General features: G+C 37.4%; 1 protein-coding gene and 2 pseudogenes across 3 annotated transcripts; 2 read left to right on the forward strand and 1 right to left on the reverse strand.

The window, feature by feature from the left end:
* Window positions 1-504: 504 nt before the first annotated feature.
* CLEC4D (C-type lectin domain family 4 member D) lies at window positions 505-20602 on the reverse strand. 2 transcript variants are annotated; one of them, XM_009180141.3, is made up of 7 exons: window positions 20496-20602; window positions 8959-9058; window positions 7377-7469; window positions 4839-4949; window positions 3954-4105; window positions 2773-2888; window positions 505-1991 (listed from the first exon to the last, which is right to left on the reverse strand). In XM_009180141.3, the coding sequence occupies exons 2-7, from the start codon at window positions 8984-8986 to the stop codon at window positions 1844-1846; spliced, it is 648 nt and encodes a 215-aa protein (XP_009178405.1). In that variant the 5' UTR covers window positions 8987-9058; window positions 20496-20602; the 3' UTR covers window positions 505-1843. The 2 variants fall into 2 exon arrangements, with proteins under 2 accessions (XP_009178405.1, XP_003905986.1); XM_003905937.3 differs by lacking the exon at window positions 20496-20602 and having other exon boundaries at window positions 8959-9209.
* On the forward strand, window positions 9761-11044 carry LOC108580885 (annotated as a pseudogene). Its single transcript, XR_002515517.2, has one exon. The product of XR_002515517.2 is annotated as a transcription elongation factor SPT4-A-like (transcript).
* A 541-nt stretch (window positions 20603-21143) lies between the features above and the next one.
* LOC101020957 lies at window positions 21144-21764 on the forward strand (annotated as a pseudogene).
* Window positions 21765-22975: the final 1211 nt, after the last annotated feature.

Consider the following 22975-nt stretch of genomic DNA (forward strand, 5'->3'; position numbering starts at 1 on the left):
AAGCTGGAGGCATCATGCTATCTGACTTCAAACTATACTATAAGGCTACAGTAACCAAGACAGTATGGTACTTGTCCCAAAACAGACATATAGACCAATGGAGCAGAACAGAGACTTCAGCAATAACACCATACATCTACAACCATCTGATCTTCAACAAGTCTGGCAAAAATAAGCAATGGGGAAAGGATCTCCTATTCGGTAAATGGTTCTGGGAAAACTGGCTAGCCATATGCAGAAAACTGAAACTGGGCTCCTTCCTTACACCTTGTACAAAAATTAACTCAAGATGGATTAAAGACTTAAATGTAAAACTCAAAACCATCAAAACCCTAGAAGAAAACCTAGGTAATACCATTCAGGACATAGGCAAGGGCAAAAACTTCATAACTTATTGACAACTGAATCTCGACCTATATATAGTTCTCTACAAATTAAAAATGGATAATATTGACTATACAAAGCCCACTAGCATTTGCATAAAGTTACTTCAACAAGTTTCATAGGTTTCATGCTACATAATTTAATGAATATGGCAAACACAATCAAATTTATTTAGCACCATTTCAGCTAAAAGTATCAGCTTTTAACACAGCTACACACACACATCACCACCACCACCACCACACATAATCAAACACCGGTATTTCAAACCCCAAAAATCAATAGCTAATTTACAAAATAAATACTGTTTTTGAAAGTAGTAGTAGGAAAGTTAGGTTAAAAAGCCATTGCTTGGAATTTTTCAGCTTAGATCCAAGAAAAATTAGCAAATTGAGAATTTTAAGAAAGACCACCATATTTTATTACAGTTGGATGTGGTGCCCTTCCTATGCACCAGGAAAAGCATAATTTCTAGTTGTCAAAACAGTGACTTCCTTGCTAGTTCAAGCTGTAGTTATACAGCTCTAAAGAAACATTAACAATATATATAAATGGGTTGAAAATGTGATTATTTTCTATTCAAATTAGAAATGCAAACATGAAGACAACGTTACTTCAAATAATTAAGAAATTTTATCGTCATTAGCTAAGTAATGAGGCCAAGTCATCCCCAGTAACTTCCTGTGATACCAAAGGGAATGTATTTTATCTCTAAAGCAGCACAGCTGGGTCTGTCGTGAACTAGCAATGTGAAGGTGAACCCTTTGGCTTCTGGGGGATTTTATTTCCTCTGCTATAGAATTGAAGGGCTTTGTTCAAGGTGTCTTACAAAGACTTCTTGCTTTGCAAAGACATGTTGGGTGGAGTAAGAAGTAAATTTTTTAAAGGCATTTGGACTTTTTTTTCTATCTGTATAATAGCATAATTCAAAACTATTCCACACTGTTGTTCTGGAAACATTTTTCTCATGGGATGCAAATGTAACGACTGACATTTAAAAGTCTGAAAATGAAGCATCAAACAATAAAAATGTGGTTTAAAGTGCTTGTAATATTTGGGTGAAAAATGATGCACCACTACCAGTTAGAATATCCCACCTTTGAATTTTAAGAGCTAAGAATCTGAGCAGGGGAAAAATGACAAAAGTGATGCACTATTCATGCCATTCTTCTAAACATGCATTCAGTGCGCACCAATTGAAAAGTAAACATCTTGAAATGCTACAAAGAAAGATTATTCCTTCCCTCAAACACCATACAAAAACCACATTATCTACACACACACACACACACGCACACACACGTCTCAAATGAATCAAACAAAATAAAAAAGACCATCATGACTAAAAACGCTCTATGACCCAGCATGTTTTCTGTGTTCCAATGACGCAGGTGCCTTCTACCCTATTCTAATTGGTTCTTCTTTTCTCTCTCCATCACAAGAACCACTTTGTGGGTTTCTAGTTCAATGTTGTTCCAGGTATTTTACAAATCCTGCTCGCTTCAAAGTTACAGGGAACATCATTCCAGGCCCATTTATCTTGGTTATAAACAAGAACAACACAGTTTTCTCCCTGATAGTTGTTGGGTTCGTTGTCATGCCAGAATCTGAAAGAAAAACAACATAGATAGAGATTTATATGTATATATAGATAACATAGATTAGAGGTGTAGATTAGATATAGATATATTAGGAGACAATTCAGAGAAATGTCCCTAGTGAACAGTTTAGAACTGCACTAGTACTATACTCACTAGACACATGTAGCTGCTGAGCACTTGAAATGTGGCTTCTCTGAATTGAAATGTGCTTTAAGTCTTAAGTGTTGTATTTTTAAGACTTATTACCAATAAAGAATGTCAAAGATCTCAGTAATAATTTTATAATGATCACAGGTTGAAATGATAAGATTTGGATATATTGGGTTAAATACATTATTAATACATTATTGAAATACATTTCACTTGTTTCTTTTTACTTTCTTAATATAACTAACAAAAATTTTAAATTGCACATGTGGCTTTGCATTATATTTTTATTAAACGATATTGGCTTCCAGAAAGAAAATGACAAGATTTCAATTCTCTTTCAAAGACAATTTTTATCACTTATATTGTTTATCTAAATGTCAAACCTAAAACAATTTTTATATCATTTCCATGTTTTTCATGATTTCATTATTGACATTGTACAAATAAGAATACTGAATATTTCATGGAAATTATAGGACCATTCTGGAACTGGGACATAGCATATAGAGATTACTCAACCTACTCTGGTCTCTCCTGACATTTTTATATCAATGTACTCCACTTCAAAATGAATGTTTCTTGCTACCATCTTCTAATCTTTGCTTATAAATTCCCTTAGCCCACTCAATATACTCACACTGTGCGTGGGTTAAATGGCGTCTGGTCCACCCAGCACCACTGACCTTTGGCGTTCTCATCTCTCAGTCCAAGGAAATAGGAAAAGCGTCTATCCAGAAATTGAGTAATAAAGTTCTGCATAAAAATATAAATTTTAATTATTCGCATGAATCAGATGATGGCTATGACATTGGAAAAAGAGGCAAGATGTCAACTAGATTACTGGTTAAGCACAAAAGCTCTGGCACTAGACAGATCTGTTTTCAAATTCTGCCTGTAATGTTAGTAAGTGCTTCAATCTTACCAAACCTCCAATGCTCTTGTCTTCAGAATGGACAACTCCACTACTTTATAGAGTTACTGTGAAGATTAAGTGAGGTCAGACTTGCAACCCTTTTAGCACAATGCTTAATAGGATTAGATTTTATAGGAGGTTTTGTTTTTAATATCACCTTCTTTAACTGTGTGCATATTTCATTAAATTCCATTTTATTCAGAATCACCAAACCTATAGATTGTAAAGCTAGGGAGACAAAATCCTTGAGGAAACTATTAACCAAGAAAAAGTTAGAATCTGAGTCATGGTACATAAATGGAATCATGTTACATGAGGAAATAAGTTTTAGCCTGTAAAGAATTTACCCTAAGATTTCTTTACTATCATTAGATCCATACATCTGAATTACTTTTCCTATACTTATCTTGAGAAGCTAGTTCAGTCCTGATTAATCATTCATTTATTCATCTACTAACCAAACATTTATCAAGACCTATTCAGTGTGCCTCACACTGCACAGGACATTGGAAGCGCAAAGGTGAGTAGAGCATGGTTCCAGCCCTCCACGTAGTAAGAGTCACTGGAAGAGATGAAGCAGTGAACAGACAGTTATAGTGGAGTGGAGTAAATGCCATGATCTCATTGTGCACAGAGTCCCACAGAAGCACCTCCCACTTAGCATAGGGAGGGGTAGAATGAGGAAGGTAGTTAGGGTAGCTCTCTGGAGGAAATCACATATGAATCAAATATAGAAAAACCAAAAGAAGTTGGCCATATAACAAAAAGTTGAAGAGGAAGAAAGGGCTTTCCAGGCAGATGGAGCGGATGAAAACAGACAGAGGCATAACAGGACAGAGAAATTCCTCTTTTTCTGGAAAGAGATTCAAACGAGCAGAGAAACTGATGTGATCCTCCCAACACACCTGCTCAGCTTCCGTGCTGATGGTCGTCAGATGGGCCCCCATCCCTGAACAGTTCCTTTCACTCTCAGCCCATGTCTTGTTGTCAGTAAGAGGAAAATAGCAGTTGGACTGCAAGGTTCTCCAGCCAACAGGACAACAGCTCCAGGTGCTCCCTCAAGTGAAAATTAAAGTGGAAATTGGTAACAAAAGAGTATTTCATCTTTAACAGATTGCATGACTATTCTACTACCTATATCCAATTAATATTTATGAGAATAATATCAAGATCACCAAAATTAATCTGTTCTCCTGCCAAAAGATCCTGAAAATTACATTCCTAAATATCTTCTAAACATAAGTACTAGACACCACATAATGACTACAAGATAATGACAAAATATTATCTTAGAAGACATGACTATTATTCAATGTTCCTACATCTGTTGACTTTCATATTTGAAGTGTTCCCATTATGTAGCTTTTGCAGAATATTTTACCTAAAGGGGGTAAAGAACCTACTAAAACTCAAGCACTCCCCCATTCTCCCAAATGAGATGACAAATTCCACAATAATAAAAGAAATAAAGACATGTCAGCAAAGCTATATATTCTAGGAGGAAACTGTCTTTATGATATGTCTGAATCAAGGGAAAATTGAATTTGATTAATGTTACGTTTTGGATGTCAAAAATAACCCATCGATCTGCTAAGCCATATTCTCCAGTTATTAACTGATTACAGTAATGAGAAATCATTCTATCTTAAGGTACTGTTATTTACTCCGATGCCAGATTCTCATCTTATGCTATTTTAATCTTTCCTGGTTCACTACTGACATTCCTTAAGTCGAATTATGAATTTGAACGAAAATGGAAATTAAAAAAGAAATTATCTTATGCTCTATACCTTCAGCACTTTTCAGTTCTGATTTCTCTTTGATGCATTTGAGTTTTTCATGGTGCTCTAACTTGTGCACTCCTGTGCCTCTCTTACAGCGGGAAAAGTTGTGATGAGTCACTGTCAAGGATAAAAGCAAGTTAGGTTTCTTTTGCTATATAACCACTAATTAGGGAAATAGGAGCTGACCTCCCTAACCTTTCTCTTTTCCTGATAATTAAGGCCCTCATATTCTCTTTTCTTTCTATGCAGCTCGTTTGCTTCAGCTCCAGGTGAATTGGTTGAAAGCAACTGTTGAAAATTAATATTTTTATTATATTGTCCATTTTATGCTTTATAGGAGAAGTTTTGCAAACTTTTATGTGCACATGCTTGCAAGCATGATTTTCTGTCAAAATTTGTGTTAGAATAAGGGTTTTGGTGTGCACTGGGTTGTATGAAGCTTACGCATTTCTAAAATACTTTCACCTTGAAATATATAAACAAAGGTAAAAAAGGTGAACACTCCAGGTAACAACTACGTAGCTCAAGAAACAGAATATTGCCAAAACCCCAGATAGCCTTCACATCTCAAACGCAACTCACTCCCTCTCCTTTAAAGGTAGCTACTCTTGGCTTTTAAAGTAACCACTGTGCTTTGCTTTACAATTTTATCACTTACTAACATGTCCCCTGTTTTGCCTGTTTTTGTATGGCAAAACAGGGGACATGTTAGTAAGTGATAAATCAGATTTGCCTGTTTTTGAATGACAATCATACAGTATGAATTCTGATTCTGTCTTTTGTTGAGAATTGTTTCTGAAATGTATCTATTTTGTTATGTGCCCTCTATAATTAATGGATTTTCATTGCTGTAAAGTGAACTATTGTCTTCATGAAATAAAATATACTTATCTATTCTATTAGATGTGTGCATTGTTTCCAGTGTTTGGCTACTGTGAACTCTGATCTTCTGAGCATTTTCAACCATGCATTGTGGAGCACATAAGCATGTGTTTCTGTAGGGCACATACGTAGGAGTGGAACTGCAGGCAATAGGGTGTGAATATTGTAAACTATGATAGTGGTCAACTTTTCCAGAGTGATTGTAATGCTTAAACTCCACCAGAAGCAATTCATTAGAGGTCCATTTGCTCCATGGCATCATCAGTCTTTGGTAGTGCCAGACTTTTTAATTGTTGCCATCCTGTTATGTTGGCAAAGGCGACTTTGAGTTGCATTTGCATTTCCCTGATAATTAATGAGGCTGGCACTTTTGTGTGTTTAGATTTCATTTTTCTCTCTTTTTTTGTTAGTACCTATTTAAGACTTTGCTGACATTTTTATTATAAGTATTTTTCCTACTGGTTTGAAAAAATTTTTATATAATCTACACGTGAATTATTTATTAATTACATGCATTACAAGTATCTTCTGTGGCTTTTTATTTTCACTGTTACAGGTATGTTTTGTTGTACCATAACTCATTTTAATGTAGTATAATTTGTCAATGTTTATTTTCTAGTGCATTTTGTGACTTGTTTAAGAATCGTTCTCTACCTCAAGGTCATGAGGATATTCTCCCCTGTAGTCTCAGCTACTCAGGAGGCTGAGGCAGGAGAATGGCGTAAACGCGGGAGGCGGAGCTTGCAATGAGCTGAGATCCGGCCACTGCACTCCAGCCCGGGCGACAGAGCCAGACTCCATCTCCAAAAAAAAAAAAAAAACTTTATTGATTTACTTTTCACATTTTGGACAATAATCCACTCTAGATTTGTTTTTGTATATAGTATGATGCAGGAGACCAATTTCATCTTTTAAATAATCAATGGGCTCTGCAACATTAATTGAACAAAACTGTCCTTTTCCGATATCTCTGAGATATCTTCTTTTGTTTTATATAAAGAGTCTTATATACATGAGGGATCTGTAACCGAGCTCTCCTTCATTTTCCTCTAGTCTATTTGTCTTGCACCTATATCATATTACTTTAATTATAATTATTTTAGGTTTGATATCAGAAAGAATTTTTTTAATGGTGGTGATAGTTTCAAGGGTGTATCTTATCCCCCAAATTCAGATGTATACATTAAATATGTACAGGTTATTATATGTCAATTGTACATCAATAAAGAGGTTGAAAGAAAGGGGGAAGAAAAAGAAAGAGAGGGAGAGAGAGAGAGAGAGAGAGAGAGAGAACAATTCTTCCAACCTTGTTCTTTTCAAAGCCCATCTATCTGAAAGTTATTTTTCTGCTGCTTACTCTTTACTCATAAAATGTATCCCTTTGTAATCCCAGTCCAAATGGGGGGAAATGTACTATAGTAACCAACTTTTACATGTACAGAAAATGGTCTAAATTCCATCATTCAATCCCTATCACAAGGTAGCACCATCGAAAGACAGAAAGTCAAGAATGTAGCTCTGAATATTCAGCGCAAGACCCTGAAGATACCATCGATAAGTTATGCTAGGAAATATCAAGATACCAAAAGGCTTAGAGCAACCTCAGAAAAATTGTTTGGAAAAAATAATTCAAGAAGAGTCCTACTTTGGCTAATAACTTACCCAAACAACTTGCAATAAAACAGACACCGAGAAGTGAGATGAAAACTGTAGCAATAACCCAAGGGATCCACTGGGAATGCACGCCTCCTTCCACTAGCACCAAAAGAAAAATAGAGATTAACCTCCTCTCAGCTACAAGCTAGGAAAGCTAATTCTACCAAGAAGCAATCTAAAAATGAGAGTAAACAAAATATTTTAGATCTAGAGAAAAGCATAAGTATTTTTTCCAAATAAATCAATTTTAGAGCTTATTGACGAATAAATAAGAAAGAAAAATGTAAATTTTCTTGGTAATTTTGGAATAAAAAGAATTTTATAAGTAAGATACAAAACCCAAAAACCATTAGAATTGATAATTTTATTCCATAAAAATTAAAACTTCTATGTAACACAAGCAATGTTAGAGTCAAGGAACATACACAAGGAAAGTCTTGTCATAATATTAATATGCAGACTGTATAAAGTATTTCAAAATCAACTAGAAAACTGAGCAAAACTCTGAGCAGGAAATTTGCTGAAATTTTAATTTGCTGAAGTTATAAATAGCCCCTAGTGAAACAAAAATATGCCCAATCAGGGAACTGTAAACTACAAGATTGTGGTATAACTTTTCACACATCATATTTTTTAAGTAAATTAAATACATGCAGTGTTGGTAAGGCTGAGGGGAAATAAGTGCTCTTGGTAAGAAAATAAATCCTGCTGCCTCGACTGTAAAATTAGGAATGCCTTTTAGAAGGATCAATTTAGTAACATTTATCCATTTTTAAATGCATTACATTTGCCACAATAATTTCAATTATAGGTATCTATTCTGTAGAAATAATTGAGCTTGTTTATGTTAAAAGATATTCATTGTGGTACTTTTCAAAATAGAAAAAACATACTGTAATCTAATATTCACATGTGTATTATCAATAGTGTAAATTCTAAATTATGGTCACTTCACACAATGATATTCTATATAGTAATTAAATAAGCATGTAATCAGTATATACTGTTGCAAAAAATCTCCAAGAAGTATTGTTACCTAAAAAGGTAACAATATTTTTAGGTAATTCAATAGGATCACGCTGTGATTACAGTTTGCCATGGTAGGGTGATGAGATAAAATAAAACTTTAATTTTAATTTATACATTCCCACATTTGTTCTATATGTCTATCAAAAATATTATTTAATATTATCACAATACAAATCCACTGGTGTCACTTAAGTCAAACATAAAAATGGGACAATTAGAGCCTCTGATACAGCATAAGCCTAAGTGCGTTTTCTACATCTTCCTTTTCTCTTTTTTCTTTAAAAGAATCTTCTCATATTACTCTCTTTCTTTTCATCTTACTTCTCTTTCATATATTTTATCTCCCCTCTTGGTCCAATCGACATTTTATGAAGCAGTTTCTGTTATCCAACTTATTTGACTCTACGTCCTTTCTCGTCATCAATGTCATTTTTATTTCCTTCCACCTCCTCCTCCCCATCACCATCAACAATCTTTAAAACTACCGTCAATTCATATCTTTTAAATTAGTTATAAATCCCTCTGCCTCTTTGAAATTGAAAGGAGAGAAAGTACTCACGTTTACTTTGAGGTTTTTCTAGCCCCATTGTCTAATTAGTCTCTTGTTCAGTAGTCAGGAGGGCAAGAACTTGTTCTATTTTTTCCCCCAGAGTATATTTCTGTGGATAGAGGAATATATTCAGAAATACTTGAGATCGAACACCAATGTTACATATTCTAGTGAGATTAGAAAGTTCCCTATATAAGAAAGTTAACTCAAAAGAAGTCTTTTTCAGAGACTGGGGTTTCCTTTGATTCATTCTGGGAGATGAGGCAAAAAAAAAAAAAAAGGAAATTGAGAAAGCAATACCCAAAAACAGTACAACAGTTAGTAGAAACCCACAAGTATGTTGAGATCACTAGATCAGTGTGTAATGTGGAATTTCTCAATTTGTTTTTTTTTTCATTAAGACAAAAAATTTAGTAACGCCCTAAAAAAAATAATTGTTATGCCCAGTAAAAATTTAGTAAATATCCCCTCTTTTGTTATTCTTTTTGTGAATATTGTATTTTCAAAGGCAGTTATATTCTTGAGGTGAGCTCTATACTAAAAAGTTCTCTGGACTGAATAAAAAGTTGAGTCTGAGAGCAAAAGATAATGTGAACAATGAACAAAAGCTTTTTATTTTTGAGACAGAGTCTTACTCTGTCACCCAGGCTGGAGTGCAGTGGCCGGGTCTCAGCTCACTGCAAGCTCTGCCTCCCGGGTTCACGCCATTCTCCTGCCTCTGCCTCCCGAGTAGCTGGGACTACAGGCGCCCGTCACCTCGCCCGGCTAGTTTTTTTGTATTATTTTAGTAGTGACGGGGGTTTCACGATGTTAGCCAGGATGGTCTCGATCTCCTGACCTCGTGATCCGCCCGTCTCGGCCTCCCAAAGTGCTAGGATTACAGGCTTGAGCCACCGCGCCCAGCCCAAAAGCTTTTAAAGTACACATTGTGTGTCCATTTATGTGAAGACACAGCAACCTTTGTTTTAGACTTGAGGAAGAGATGATAGAGCTGTTAATTAAATCCCAAGAACTTTCTACCTGAGCAAAAAGAGTTGTGTTAAGGCAAAGACAAAGAAAATGTAAGATTCTGTGCTAAAGACACCATCAGAGTCCCTGACTTCATTTATAGCACTGTCAGGGAGTGAATGTTTGTATCTCCTCAAAATTCATTTGTGTAAGCCCTACCCTCCAACCTAATGGCATTTGGAGGCCAAAAGTTTGGGAGGTAATTAGGTTTATTATGAGGTCATGAGAATGGGGTCCTCATGATGGAATTATAAGAAGAGACCAGGCTAACGAGCTGTTAACTTCCTGCGGGTGCGCAGGCTGTGCCCGTCTTCCTTGCTGTTGCTCTTCTCATCGGAGAAGATGGCCCTGGAGACGGTGCTGAGGGACCTGCGGCATCTGTGGGCCTGCTTGCTGTGTTCACTGGTCAAGGTACTATAGACCAGTTTGAATATGATGGTTGTGACTATTGTGATGCATATCTACAGATAAAGGGTAACTGAGAGATGGTATATGACTGCACCAGCTCCTCCTTTGATAGAATCATTGCGATGAGTCTAGAGGACAGCTGGGTCTCCAAGTGACAGCGAGTCAATAACTTTAAGCCAGGTGTATATGTGGTGTCAGTCACTAGTCGCTTGCCCCAAAGAACCATGCAGGAGCTGAAACGTCGAGGAGTGGCCTACAAATCCAGAGACACAGCTATAAAGACCTAGCAAGATGCAGGGCTGCCAGCATCTTTGCTCTCCACCTCCTGCCTCTGCTTATTTTTTGTGTGCTTGGGCCTTGGCTGCCTGCTGGGTCCTGGTCTGCCTTGTTTGTGCTCCTGTAGGAGGTAGGTCCTTTTCTCCTCTGGCCCAGTAGGGCACCTTGCGTAACATCCCATTTTTCGGCCAAGGTGAGTTATTTGTTTTAAGATAAAAAATTTACTACAAATTCTCATTTACTTAAATTTCCACAGAAATCCTGTTAGTGTCCCCATTTTGATTCCCCTAAGTTCCTTGTTCTCCCTCTGTAAAAAGAGAATGATTACACCCTGCCTGTTGACCTCAGGAATGTTGTGATTGTAGAAACGAAGCTATGGGAAAATTATATAAATATTAGAAAGAGAGAAACAGAAAAAAAAAAGAAGAGACTAAAGAGTTCTCAAGAAGGCAGCCATGTGCAAGGCTACAAGAAAGCCCTCACTGGTAAAGTGGTTAATTTGACAGGACTCCAAGAACAAATTTACATAATTTGAAGGACACTGGGATTCATCACGGAAGCAACATGACCCACAGAGAGCAAAGAAAGGTGAGAAAGGACAGCTGCCCACCCAGGATTGGCATGGAGCCAAAGGAGGCTCCCCACAACGGGAAAATGAGTGAGTGACAGGCCTTAGGGACCCACACTTCTGCCATGCTGGCACTCTGATCTTAGACTTTCAGCTATTAGAACTACGAGAAATAAATGTCTGTCTTTCATACCAACCAGTCTATGGTGTTCTGTGATAGTGGCCCAAGCTCACTCAGACAAGTACGTAACAGCTTAGAGATACTTTAAGAAAGATTTCTACGATCCAGAATATAGCCCTTTCCCTGAATTCTTCCCTAAACGACATATTACTTTAATTATATGTGTGTATATGTATTCTGTGATCTTGAGTGAACTGCTACTTTACTATGTTAAATTGGGGATGGGAGGAGGTAAAATTATAAATTTGGCAATCCATATATTTTCCGGCACTGTTCAGTCACTACAAGAGGTATTCCAATAGCAACAATAGCACTAATGACAAACTCTGATATGCAACCCTGGAAACTAGATTTTTGGCTAAAGTAATATTTATTTCTATCAAAAGGACCTGGGACTCCTAGAGAATACATAAATCTTGCTTAGAACAGGAGAAAAATAGAATAGGTCTGGTACATTCTGTTGTTCTCAGAAAGTGACTATAATTTCAAAAATATAAGGGAAACTCTACTCTAGAAAGTTCTGAGCTGAATGAAAAGCTGTGTCCCAGACAGTTAAGAGTACAAAAAGACAATATGAACAATGAGCAAAACCTCCATTAACCTTTGTTTTTGAGTTGAAGAAGACGTGACAGAGTTGTTAATTAAAAACTAAGATCTTCCTAGATAATAGAAATCAGGCTTGTTAAGGCCAAAAAAAAAAAAAGAAAAGAAAAAAGAGAGAGAGAGAGCGATTCTGTAGTAGACACAATCTTTATCACAGGTAAAAGGTAAAGTGGTTAATTTGACAGGACTGCAAGAACAAGTTTACAGAATTTGAAGGAGGACACTTTGCGATTCATCACGGAAGTAACATGAGCCACAGAGAGCAAAGAAGAGCAACACAGGACAGCTGCCCACCCGGGATTGGCATGGAGCCAAGGGAGGCTCCCCACAATGGGAAAATGATGAGTGAGTGACAGTCCCTAGGGACCCACACTTCTGCCATGAACCTGTACAATCCTGGGAACAGGAGATCCCCTTGACACTCCCCCAAGCCCTGCCCTCCACCAGGCCTGCACTTACATGGAGAGTTGCATGGAGTCGAATTCATGGTGCTGAGGAGCAGACAGACTGCAGGCCTCCGCTAAACCTTGCCAAGCAAAGCCCACTGGCCTGGGCCCCCAGCACAGCCACTCTGTCCCCGCCTGAGGACTTGGGCTGGTGGCAGCTCTGCATTTCTATGGGATGCAGCTCCCAGAAGTAACACAGCAGGAGCACCATTTTTTTTTTTGCCACTTCCATAGCTCCTGCCCCTACTGCCTTCAGGCTGGGAAGAGGGTGAAGAGCCTGAGGATTATCACAGGCCTCCAGCATAGATCAGCTGCCTTACAGAAAAGCGGCCACACTGTTTTCCATGCAAGTTCATGTGCCTGCTACTCCTCACTAGGCAGTGCCTCCCCACCTGAGCTCCCAGCACAGCTGCCCCGCCCCGACCGAGGCACTTCAGCTGGCAGCAGCTCTGCATTTCTCTGGGGAGGAAATCCCAGAGACAAACCACAGGTTCTCTACATTGCCATGGCAGCATACTAGCCTTGCTGCTCTAGGGCTGGGGAAGGAATAAAGAGACTGATCGCTTTCCTGGCACCTCCAGCATGCTACGGCCACCGTATGAGGAGGAGCCGAGACTTTCTTCCCTGTGAATCCCTTGCCCTCTACTTTTTACCAGGCAGGGCCCCCCTCTTGGGCCCGCAGCATGGCATCCCCACCCCAGCTGAGTATTCCCACTGGCAGTGGCTCTGTATCTCTCTGGGGTGGAGTTCCCAGAGGCCACTGACAGCCACTTTGCCACTGTCACTGCAGTGGTATCGCCCTTGCTGCCCTGGGGCTAGGGAATGAACACAGACTCTGATTGCTTTGCTGGCACCTCCAGCATTTGCAGCCACCATACAAGGTGAGCCAGTCTCTCCTCTCTGTGAGCCCCTGACCCCTGCTCTTCACTAGGCAGGGCCCTGGGCTTGGGCCCATAGCGTAGCCACTCCATCTCCAGCTGAACATGCCCACTGGCAGCAGCCCTGTGTCTCTCTGGGGTGGAGTTCCCAAAAGCAACTGACAGCCCCTCTGCCACTACCTGCAGTGGTATCTACCCATGCTGCCACTAGGCCGGGGAAGGAACAAAGAGTCTCAATGCTTATGCCTTCAGAATGCCATAGTCACACTACAGAGGAGAGACCAGACTGTCTTCCCCATGAGCCTCATGCCCCTGCTGCTCTTCACCAGGCAGGGCCCCCTGGCTTGGGTTCACAATACAGCCACCTCACCCCATGCTGATCATTCTGATTGGCAGCAGCTATGCTTTTCTTGAGTGGAGCCCATGGAGACAAGTGACAGGCCCTCTGCCATTGCCACTGCCAAGGTTTCTGGCCCTGCTGCCTCCAAGCAGGGGAGGGAACAAAATGCCTGAGTTCACCCCAGAGCTGTGGTGAGCAGCCTGGAAATGCCAAGCCAAGATCTGTGGCCACTAATCTTAAGTATTAGAGAAGCCCACAGTATCAGAGCACTGAGACAGAGCACAGCTACAAATGTGAGGAAATACAGGGGAACCACATGCATGATCAACAGCCTACCTGCCAGTCATTATGCTTAGGTACCATCTATTACATCCCAGCCCAAACTTCAACAACAAAAATACTTTGCTAACATACCTCCCTGTGAAACCAAGAACAAGATTTCAGCCACAAATAAAGATCCCATGCAAAGCCTCAGTCCCCTGAAAACATCCAGAAATGAAGCCAACTGACTATACTCAAATTACACCACAGTTAAAGGAACATCGGCCCACACAGATGAGAAAAAAACTGGCGCAAGAAGTCTGGCAACTCTAAAAGCCAGAGTGTCTCCTTACCTCCAAACAACCGCACTAGCTCTCCAGCAATGGTTCTTAACCAGAAGGAATAACAGGCATAAAAATCAGAATCTCAGTGACAATGAAGATCATTGAGACTCAGAAGAAAGTTGAAACCCATTCCAAGGAATCTAAGAAATCCAGTAAAACAATTCAAGAGATGAAAGACAAATTAACTATTTTAAGAAGGAACCAAGTTGAGCTGATATGGATGAAAAACTCAATTCAAGAATTTCATAACACAATTAGAACTATTAACAGCAGACTAGATCAAGTTGAGGAAAGAATTTTGGAGCACGAAGACCAATTCTTTGAATTAATTCAGTCAGACAAAAATAAAGAAAAAAGAATTTACAAAATGAACAAAACCTCTGGGAAATATGGGATTATGTAAAGATACCAAATCTATAACTCATTGGTGTCTCGGAAAGAGAAGGAAAGAGAGCATGCAACTGGGAAAAAATATTTGAGAATATTGTCCTTGAAAATTCTAACTAGAGAGGTTGACATTCAAATCCAGGAAATTCAGAGAACCCCTGCAAGATACTATACAAGACAACTATCCCCAAGACACATAGTCATCAGATTCCCCCAGGTCGACATAAAAGAAAAAAATAATAAAGGCAGCTAGAGAGAAGGTGCAGGTAACATACAAAGGGAATTGCATCATGCTAAAAGTGAACCTTTCAGCAGAAACCCTATAAGCCAGAAGAGATTGGGGGCCTATATTCAACATTCTTAAAGCAGAGAATTTTTAACCAAGAATTTCATATTCAGCCAAACGAAACTTCATAAGTGAAGGAAAAATAGAATCCTTTTCAGACATGCAAATGCTAAGGGAATTTGTTACCATCAGCCCTGTCCTATCAGAGATCCTTAAGGGAATGCTAAACATGGAAAGAAAAGACCATTACGGGTTACCACAAAAACACATTCAAGAACATAGACCACTGGCACTCTTAAGCAAATACACAGTGAAGTCTGCATAACAACCAGCTAACAACATGATAACAGGATCAAATCTGCACATATCAACATTAACCTTGAATGTAAACAGGCTGAACACCCTATCAAAAGGCATAGAGTGGCAAGTTGGATAAAGACGCAAGAACCAACTGGCTGCTGTCTTCTCACATGCAATGACACCAATAGGCTCAAAGTAAAGAAACAGAGAAAAACCTACCAAGCAAACAGAAAACAAAAAGAAGCAGGGGCTGTTATTCTTATTTCAGACAAAACAGACTTTAAACAAATAATGATCAAAAAGGACAAAGAAGGGCATTACATAAAGCCCTACAGGATTCAACTCAATGAGAAAACTTAACTATCCTAAATATATATGTGGCCAACACTGGAACACCCAGATTCATAAAATAAATTGCTAGAGACTTAAGAAGAGACTTAGATAATGACACAATAGTAGTGGGAGAAAACAATACCCCACCGACACTATTGGACAAATCATCGAGGCAGAAAACTAACAAAGATATTCAAGATGTGAACTCAACATTTGACCAAATGGACCTAACAGGCATCTACAGAGCTCTTCATCCAAAAACAATAGAATATACATTCTTCTCATCGCCACATGGCACATACTGTAAAATCAACCACACACTAAGCCATTCTCTACAAATTCAAAAATACTGAAATTATACTATCCACACTCTCAGTCCACAGTGCAATAAAAATAGAAATAAATACTAAGAAGATTGCTCAAAACTATACAATTACATGGAAATTAAGCAATTGGCTCCTGAATAACTTTTCGGTAAACAATGAAATTAAGGCAGAAGTCAAGAAATATTTTGAAACTAACGAAAACAAAGATACAACATACCAGAATCACTGAGACAGCTAAAACAGTGTTAAGAGGAAAGCTTATGCCACTAAATGCTCACATCAAAAAGTTAGAAAGAACTCAATTTAATAAATTAATATCATGACTAAAAGAACTAGAGAAACAAGAGCAAACCAACCCTAAAGCTAGCAAAAGAAATACAATAAGCAAAGTCAGAGCTGAATTGAATAAAATGGAGATAAGAAAAAACATACAAAAGGTTAATGAAAGCAAAGGTTGGTTTTTTTGAAAGAATGAGTAAGATTGGTATACCATCAGCTAGACTAACAAAGAAAAAAAAGAGAAGATCCAAATAAATGCAATCAGAAATGACAAAGGGGGTATTACCACTGATACCACAGAAATACAAAAAAACCCTCAGGGGCTATTATGAATACCTCTATGCACGCACACTAAAAAAACCTAGAAAAAATGGATAAATTCCTGAACACATAAAACCTCCCAAGATTGAATCAGGAAGAGATTGAATCCCTAAACAGGTCAATAACGAGTTCTGAAATTGAGTCAGTAAAAAAAGCCTACCAACAAGAAAAAGTGCAGGACCAGATGGATTCACAGCCAGATTCTACCAAATGTATAAGGAAGGGCTGATACCGTTCCTACTGAAACTATTCCACAAAATTGAGCAGGAAAAATTCTTTCCTAACTCATTATATGAGGCCAGCATCATTCTGATACCAAAACCTGGCAGAGACACAACAAACAAAGAAAACATCAGGCCAATATTCTTGATCAACATTAATGCAAAAATTCTCAACAAAATACTAGCAAACTGAATCCAGCAGCACATCATAAAGCTCATCCACTACAATCAAGTAGGCATTATCTTTGGGATGCAAGGTTGGTTCAACATATATTAAGTCAATAAATGTAATTCATCATATAAACAGAACTAAAACCAAAAACCACAGGATCACCACAATAAATAAACAAAAGGCTTTCAACAAAATTCAACATCCCTTCATGTTAAAAACTCTCAACAAACTAGGCATTGAAGGAACATATCTCAAAAAATTAAGAGCCATCTATGACAAGTCCACAGCCAACATTATACTGAATGGACAAAAGCTGAAAGCATTGCCCTTGAAAAGTGGAATGTGACAAGGATGTCAACTCTCACCTCTCCTATTCAACACAGTACTGGAAGGCCTAGCCAGAGCAATCAGGCAACAGAAGGAATGAAAAAGCACTGAAGTAGGAAGAGAGGAACTCAAACTATCTCTCTTCACAGATTGTATCTCTGTTCTATACCTAGGAATCCTCAGAGTTTCTACCCAAAGTGTCCTAGATCTGATAAACAATTTCAACAAAGTTTTAGAATACAAAATCAATGTACAAATATCAGTAGTATTTCTACACACCAATAATACCCAAGCTGAGAGCCAGGTCATGAACACAATCCAATTCACAATAGCCAGAAGAAGAATAAAATGCGTGAGAATACAGCTTCCCCACTGGGGAAGTGAAAGATCTCTACAAAAATCACAAACCACTGCTCAAAGGAAATCAGAGATGACACAAACAAATGGAAAAACTTTCCATGCTCATAGATAGAAAGAACCAGTGTTAAAGTGGCCATACTGCCCAAAGCAATTTACACATTAAATACTATTCCTATCAAGGTACCAATGATATTCTTCACAAAATTAGAAAAAAAAAAAAAACTATTTAAAAAGTCATATGGTTGGGAGGCCGAGATGGGCAGATCACGAGGTCAGGAGATCAAGACCATCCTGGCTAACACAGTGAAACCCCATCTCAACTAAAAAAAATACAAAAAACTAGCCGGGCGACGTGGCGGGCGCCTGTAGTCCCAGCTACCTGGGAGGCTGAGGCAGGAGAATGGCGTAAACCTGGGAGGCGGAGCTTGCAGTGAGCTGAGATCCCGCCACTGCACTCCAGCCAGGGCGACAGAGCCAGACTCCGCCTCAAAAAAAAAAAAAAAAAAAAAAAAGTCATATGGAACAAAAAATGAGCCTGAATAGCCAAAGCAACCCTAACAAAAAGAACAGTTCTGGAGACTGAAGACATTGTGCTACCTGACTTCAAGCTATATTACAAGGCTACAGTAACGAAAAAGAGTGTGGCACTTGTACAGAAACAGACAGATAGACCAATGGAACAGGTTAGAGGACACAGAAATAAAGCTGTACAGGTACAACAACCTAATCTTCAACAAAGCTGACAGTAACAAGCAATAGGGAAAGGATTCTCTATTCAATAAATGGTGCTGGGATAACTGGCTAGCCATATGCAAAAGATTGAAACTGGACCCTTACCTTTCACTATATACAAAAATCAACTCAAGATGAATTAAAGTCTTAAATGTAAAATCTAAAACTATAAAAACCCTAGAAGAAAACTTAGGAAATACCATTCTGGACATCAGCCCTGGCAAAGGTATCATGACAAAGTCTCCAGGAGCAATTGCAACAAAAACAAAAATTGAAAAATGGGAACTAATTAAACTAAAGAGTTTCTGAACAGCAAAAGAAACCAACAGAGTAAACAGACAACCTACAGAATGGGAGAAAATGTATGCAAACTATGCATCTGACAAAGGTCTAATATCCAGAATCTATAAGGAACTTAAATCAACCAGCAAAAAATAAACTATCCCATTAAAAAAATGGGCAAAGGACATGAACAGATACTTCTCAAAAGAAGACATAAATGGCCAACAAGCATATGAAAAAATGCTCAATGTTACTAATCATTAGGGAAATGCAAATCAAAACCATAATGAGATATCTCACACCAGTCAGAATGACTATTAAAAAGCCAAAAACAATAGATGGTGAGGTTGCTGAGTAAAGGGACTGCTGATACACTGTTGGTGCAAATATAAATTGGTTCAGGCACTGTGGAAAGAAGTCTGGCAATTTCTCAAAGAACTTAAAATAGAACTGCCATTTGATCTAGCAATCCCATTACTGGGTGTATACCCAAAAGAATATAAATTATTCCACCATAAAGACACACGCATATATATGTTAATCACAACACTTTTCGTAATTGCAGGGACATGGAGTAAGCCTAGATGCCCATCAATAGTGGACCGAATAAAGAAAATGTGGTACATGTACACCATGGAATACTATGCAGCCATAAAGAAGAATGAGATTATGTCATTTGCTACAATATTGCTGGAGCTGAAGTTCATGACGCTAAGCGAATTAACACAGGAATGGAAAACCAAATATCAAACGTTCTCATGTATAAGTGGAAGCTAAACATTGAGTACACGTGGACACAAGAAAGGACACAATAGACACTAGATCCTACTTGAGGGTAGAGGATGGGAGGAGGGTGAGGATTAAAAAACCACCTGTCAAGTATTATCTTGCTTATCTGGGTGGCAAATTATCTGCACACCAAATCCCTGTGACATGCAATTTACCCATGTAACTAACCTGCACATGTACCCCTTGAACCTGAAATAAAAGTTGGAAGGAAAAAATTGTTTCATTAAAAATAAATAATTTAGGTAGAAAAACTCTTTATTTCATTATGATGATTAATTGGAACTGCTTGAATGTATAAAAATTCATGAATTTATAATGATCCAAAAAGGGAAATAATTTTTATAATTTAAAACATTAATAAGTATTGTTTTACTTTTAAGTGATTTTAGTAAAAAAAAAAGCATGTTGATATGTACATTACATTAATATATGTAAATGTTAGTTTCCTCTAGTAAGATTGTATACAATTCCAAGCATAAGTATTTATTTACTTTGTTTTGTTTTGTAAAATTATATAATAGGTACCAGAAATGATAACTAATCCTGGGGAAAAAGTCAATTCTGTACCAACAACAGGAAAGACCAATATACATCTGTTGTTACACTCAATGACCAAATGGAAAGGGGAGCCAAGAGTCCATACTCTGAGTAACTGAGTGGAAAGAGGGCTCACAATATACTGCAAAATGATGAATTGGTCAGAAAAACTAAGCAAAAGAGCTAACAACATAGATATACTCATATCCTAGAAGACAAATCTGAACATGGCCTTACTGATTATGGTAAAATAAGAAATACATCATTTTGGAATGGTGTTAACAGGTTAATCCAACGAGTTACATAACATTTACCAAGCAAGATATTAGAAGTACATTTCTCAGAGAGATATCTAGTTACAAAAAAACCTAAATTATATAAAAAGTATGATTCAAATAGACTGTTTCATGTCACAAGTGAAGTTTAAGAATAGAAATAATTATGAGTCTTATTTCATGTCCAAAAATCAATTGTTTAATTAATCTTGCCTAGATGCAATGAATGGTTGCAACGTTGGAAAGGAATCAAAATAATATGACTGAAACGTAATAAGATACAAAAGTATGTATTGCAATACCCACCAAGAATGCGCTGAAAATTATGCTTCAGTTTAGGTATGTTGCCAAAATTTACTGTTTGGTTTCAGCTTATGGAATATCAAAGATCTGAATGTCAACTTGAACTTCTTTCTAGCATCCCTGAACTGGAATGATCACTGATCATAGGATCACAAAGGTATAACAATGTTAGTAATATAAAAACAACATATTTTTCAAATTCCTTATTAATACCTGAGCATTTGATTTTAAATATTCGTTAATATTCTAAATATAACTTTTGGTGAAAATTCTGTTGTGTATATTTTGAATTCTATTAATTTTTATATATAATTAATTAATTATATTTTGAATTCTATTAATTCTTATATAATTATATTTTGAATTATATTATTACATGTAATTAATTATATTTTGAATTCTATTATATGTAATTAATTAATTATATTTTGAATTCTATTAATTATATGTAATTAATTATATTTTGAATTCTATTGATTCTTATATATAATTAATTAATTATATTTTGAATTCTATTAAGCAATTCAAGTTAAAATGCACATTAATTTTTGCCAGAATAAATTGCCACCATAACAACTATAAGAATTGCTAATTTTATATGAAAAATTATTGAGACTTTTGATATTTAAATAAGGAAATGAAACAGCAGTGCACTTAAAATATAATAATTTTAAAAAATTATACAGAACCATAGTGTAAATTAAAATATGTGCATATCTTCTTTGCTGTTTTAAAAATAAACAGCTCTTTCCTTTCGGCCGGAACCGCCATCTTCCAGTAATTTGCCAAAATGACGAACACCAAGGGAGAGAGGAGAGGCACCGATATATGTTCTCTAGGCCTTTTAGAAAACATGGAGTTGTTCCTTTGGCCACATATATGCGAATCTATAAGAAAGGTGATATCGTAGACATCAAGGGAATGGGTACTGTTCAAAAAGGAATGGCCCACAAGTGTTACCATGGCAAAACTGAGAGGGTCTACAAGGTTACCCAGCATGCTGTTGGCATTGTTGTAAACAAACAAGTCAAGGGCAAGATTCTTGCCAAGAGAATTAATGTGCGTATTGAGCACATTAAGCACTCTAAGAGCCGAGATAGCTTCCTGAAACGGGTGAAGGAAAATGATCAGAAAAAGAAAGAAGCCAAAGAGAAAGGTACCTGGGTTCAACTGAAGCGCCAGCCTGCTCCACCCAGAGAGGCACACTTTGTGAGAACCAGTGGGAAGGAGCCTGAGCTGCTGGAACCTATTCTCTATGAATTCATGGCATAATAGGTGTTAAAAATAAATAAATAAATAAAAGACCTCTGGGCTGAAAAAAAATAAAAATAATAAATAAATAAAAACAGAAATCAAACACACAACAGAAAAAGAAACAGCAGTGAATATAAACACTAAAAGACAGTGTAGTATACTTTAGGAAGACAAAAATATTTTTGCGAATGGTTTTAAACTTTATATAATACAACAAAGTAGAAAAAGAGGAATTAGATTATTTCATAATTCTATTATTTGTAGAACTGTTTGGTAAACTAGAATTTCTAATAGTAGTCATAAATTTCATTTAAGATATGTTTCCCTCCCACTTTGTAGATTCTTCACATCTTTCAAGGATAAAGCACACCCCATAATTCATAAGGAAAAATCACGTACAAGAATTATGATAAATTGTACAATCTAGATATATTTAAGGCCAAGTAATATCAAGGAAAAAAGAGTTAGAGGAAAATTAAGTACCGATAGATATTTTAGTCCTCCATAAATTTCTTTGAAAGTAAGTGTTTGTTGCAATCCAGAAGCTGAGAGTGTTATGTAATTACTGCTGCACTATATACTCAAGTTCTTGTGATTGAACTACAAAACCTTAGCTGCAATGATTTTTGATAAGTTTATATTTATTCTTTTATCCCAAATAATTCATTCTATGATGTGAGATTTATTTTAGCTCAGCTTTCTCCAAATGTTTATTTTAACATTTAGCCATTCAGCACTCATTTCTTCAACAATTTACCGATCACTGCTGTGGTTTAATTGTGTCCCCCAAAGTTCATGTATTGGAAACTTAATCCCCAACACAACACTATTGGGAGCTGAGGCCTGGTGGTAGGTGATTGGGTCCTAAGGGCTCTGCCTTTACGAATGGATTAATGCCATCATACAGTCGGTTTGTTATCATCAGAGTGGGCTTCTTAGAAAAGTGAGTTTGGCCCCTCTTGCTCTCTCTTTCACTCATGTGCTCTCTTGCCCTCCCACCTTTTTCCATGGGATGTTGCAGCAAGAAGATCCTCAACAGATGTGGGCCCCTCGACCTTGGACTTCTCAGCTTCAGGACTGTAAGAAAGAAAGAAAGCTCTGTTTTCTGGGATTCTGTTATAGCAGCATAAACAAACTAGGCCAGTTACCTGTTTTGTGACAGGCAGTGCTCTACCCCTTCACAGTCTGATAGAACTGGCCGTGATCATGGGCCGCTATGGTAGCCATTA

This window comes from Papio anubis, chromosome 9, assembly GCF_008728515.1.
Source record: "Papio anubis isolate 15944 chromosome 9, Panubis1.0, whole genome shotgun sequence".
Taxonomy (NCBI): Eukaryota; Metazoa; Chordata; class Mammalia; order Primates; family Cercopithecidae; genus Papio; species Papio anubis.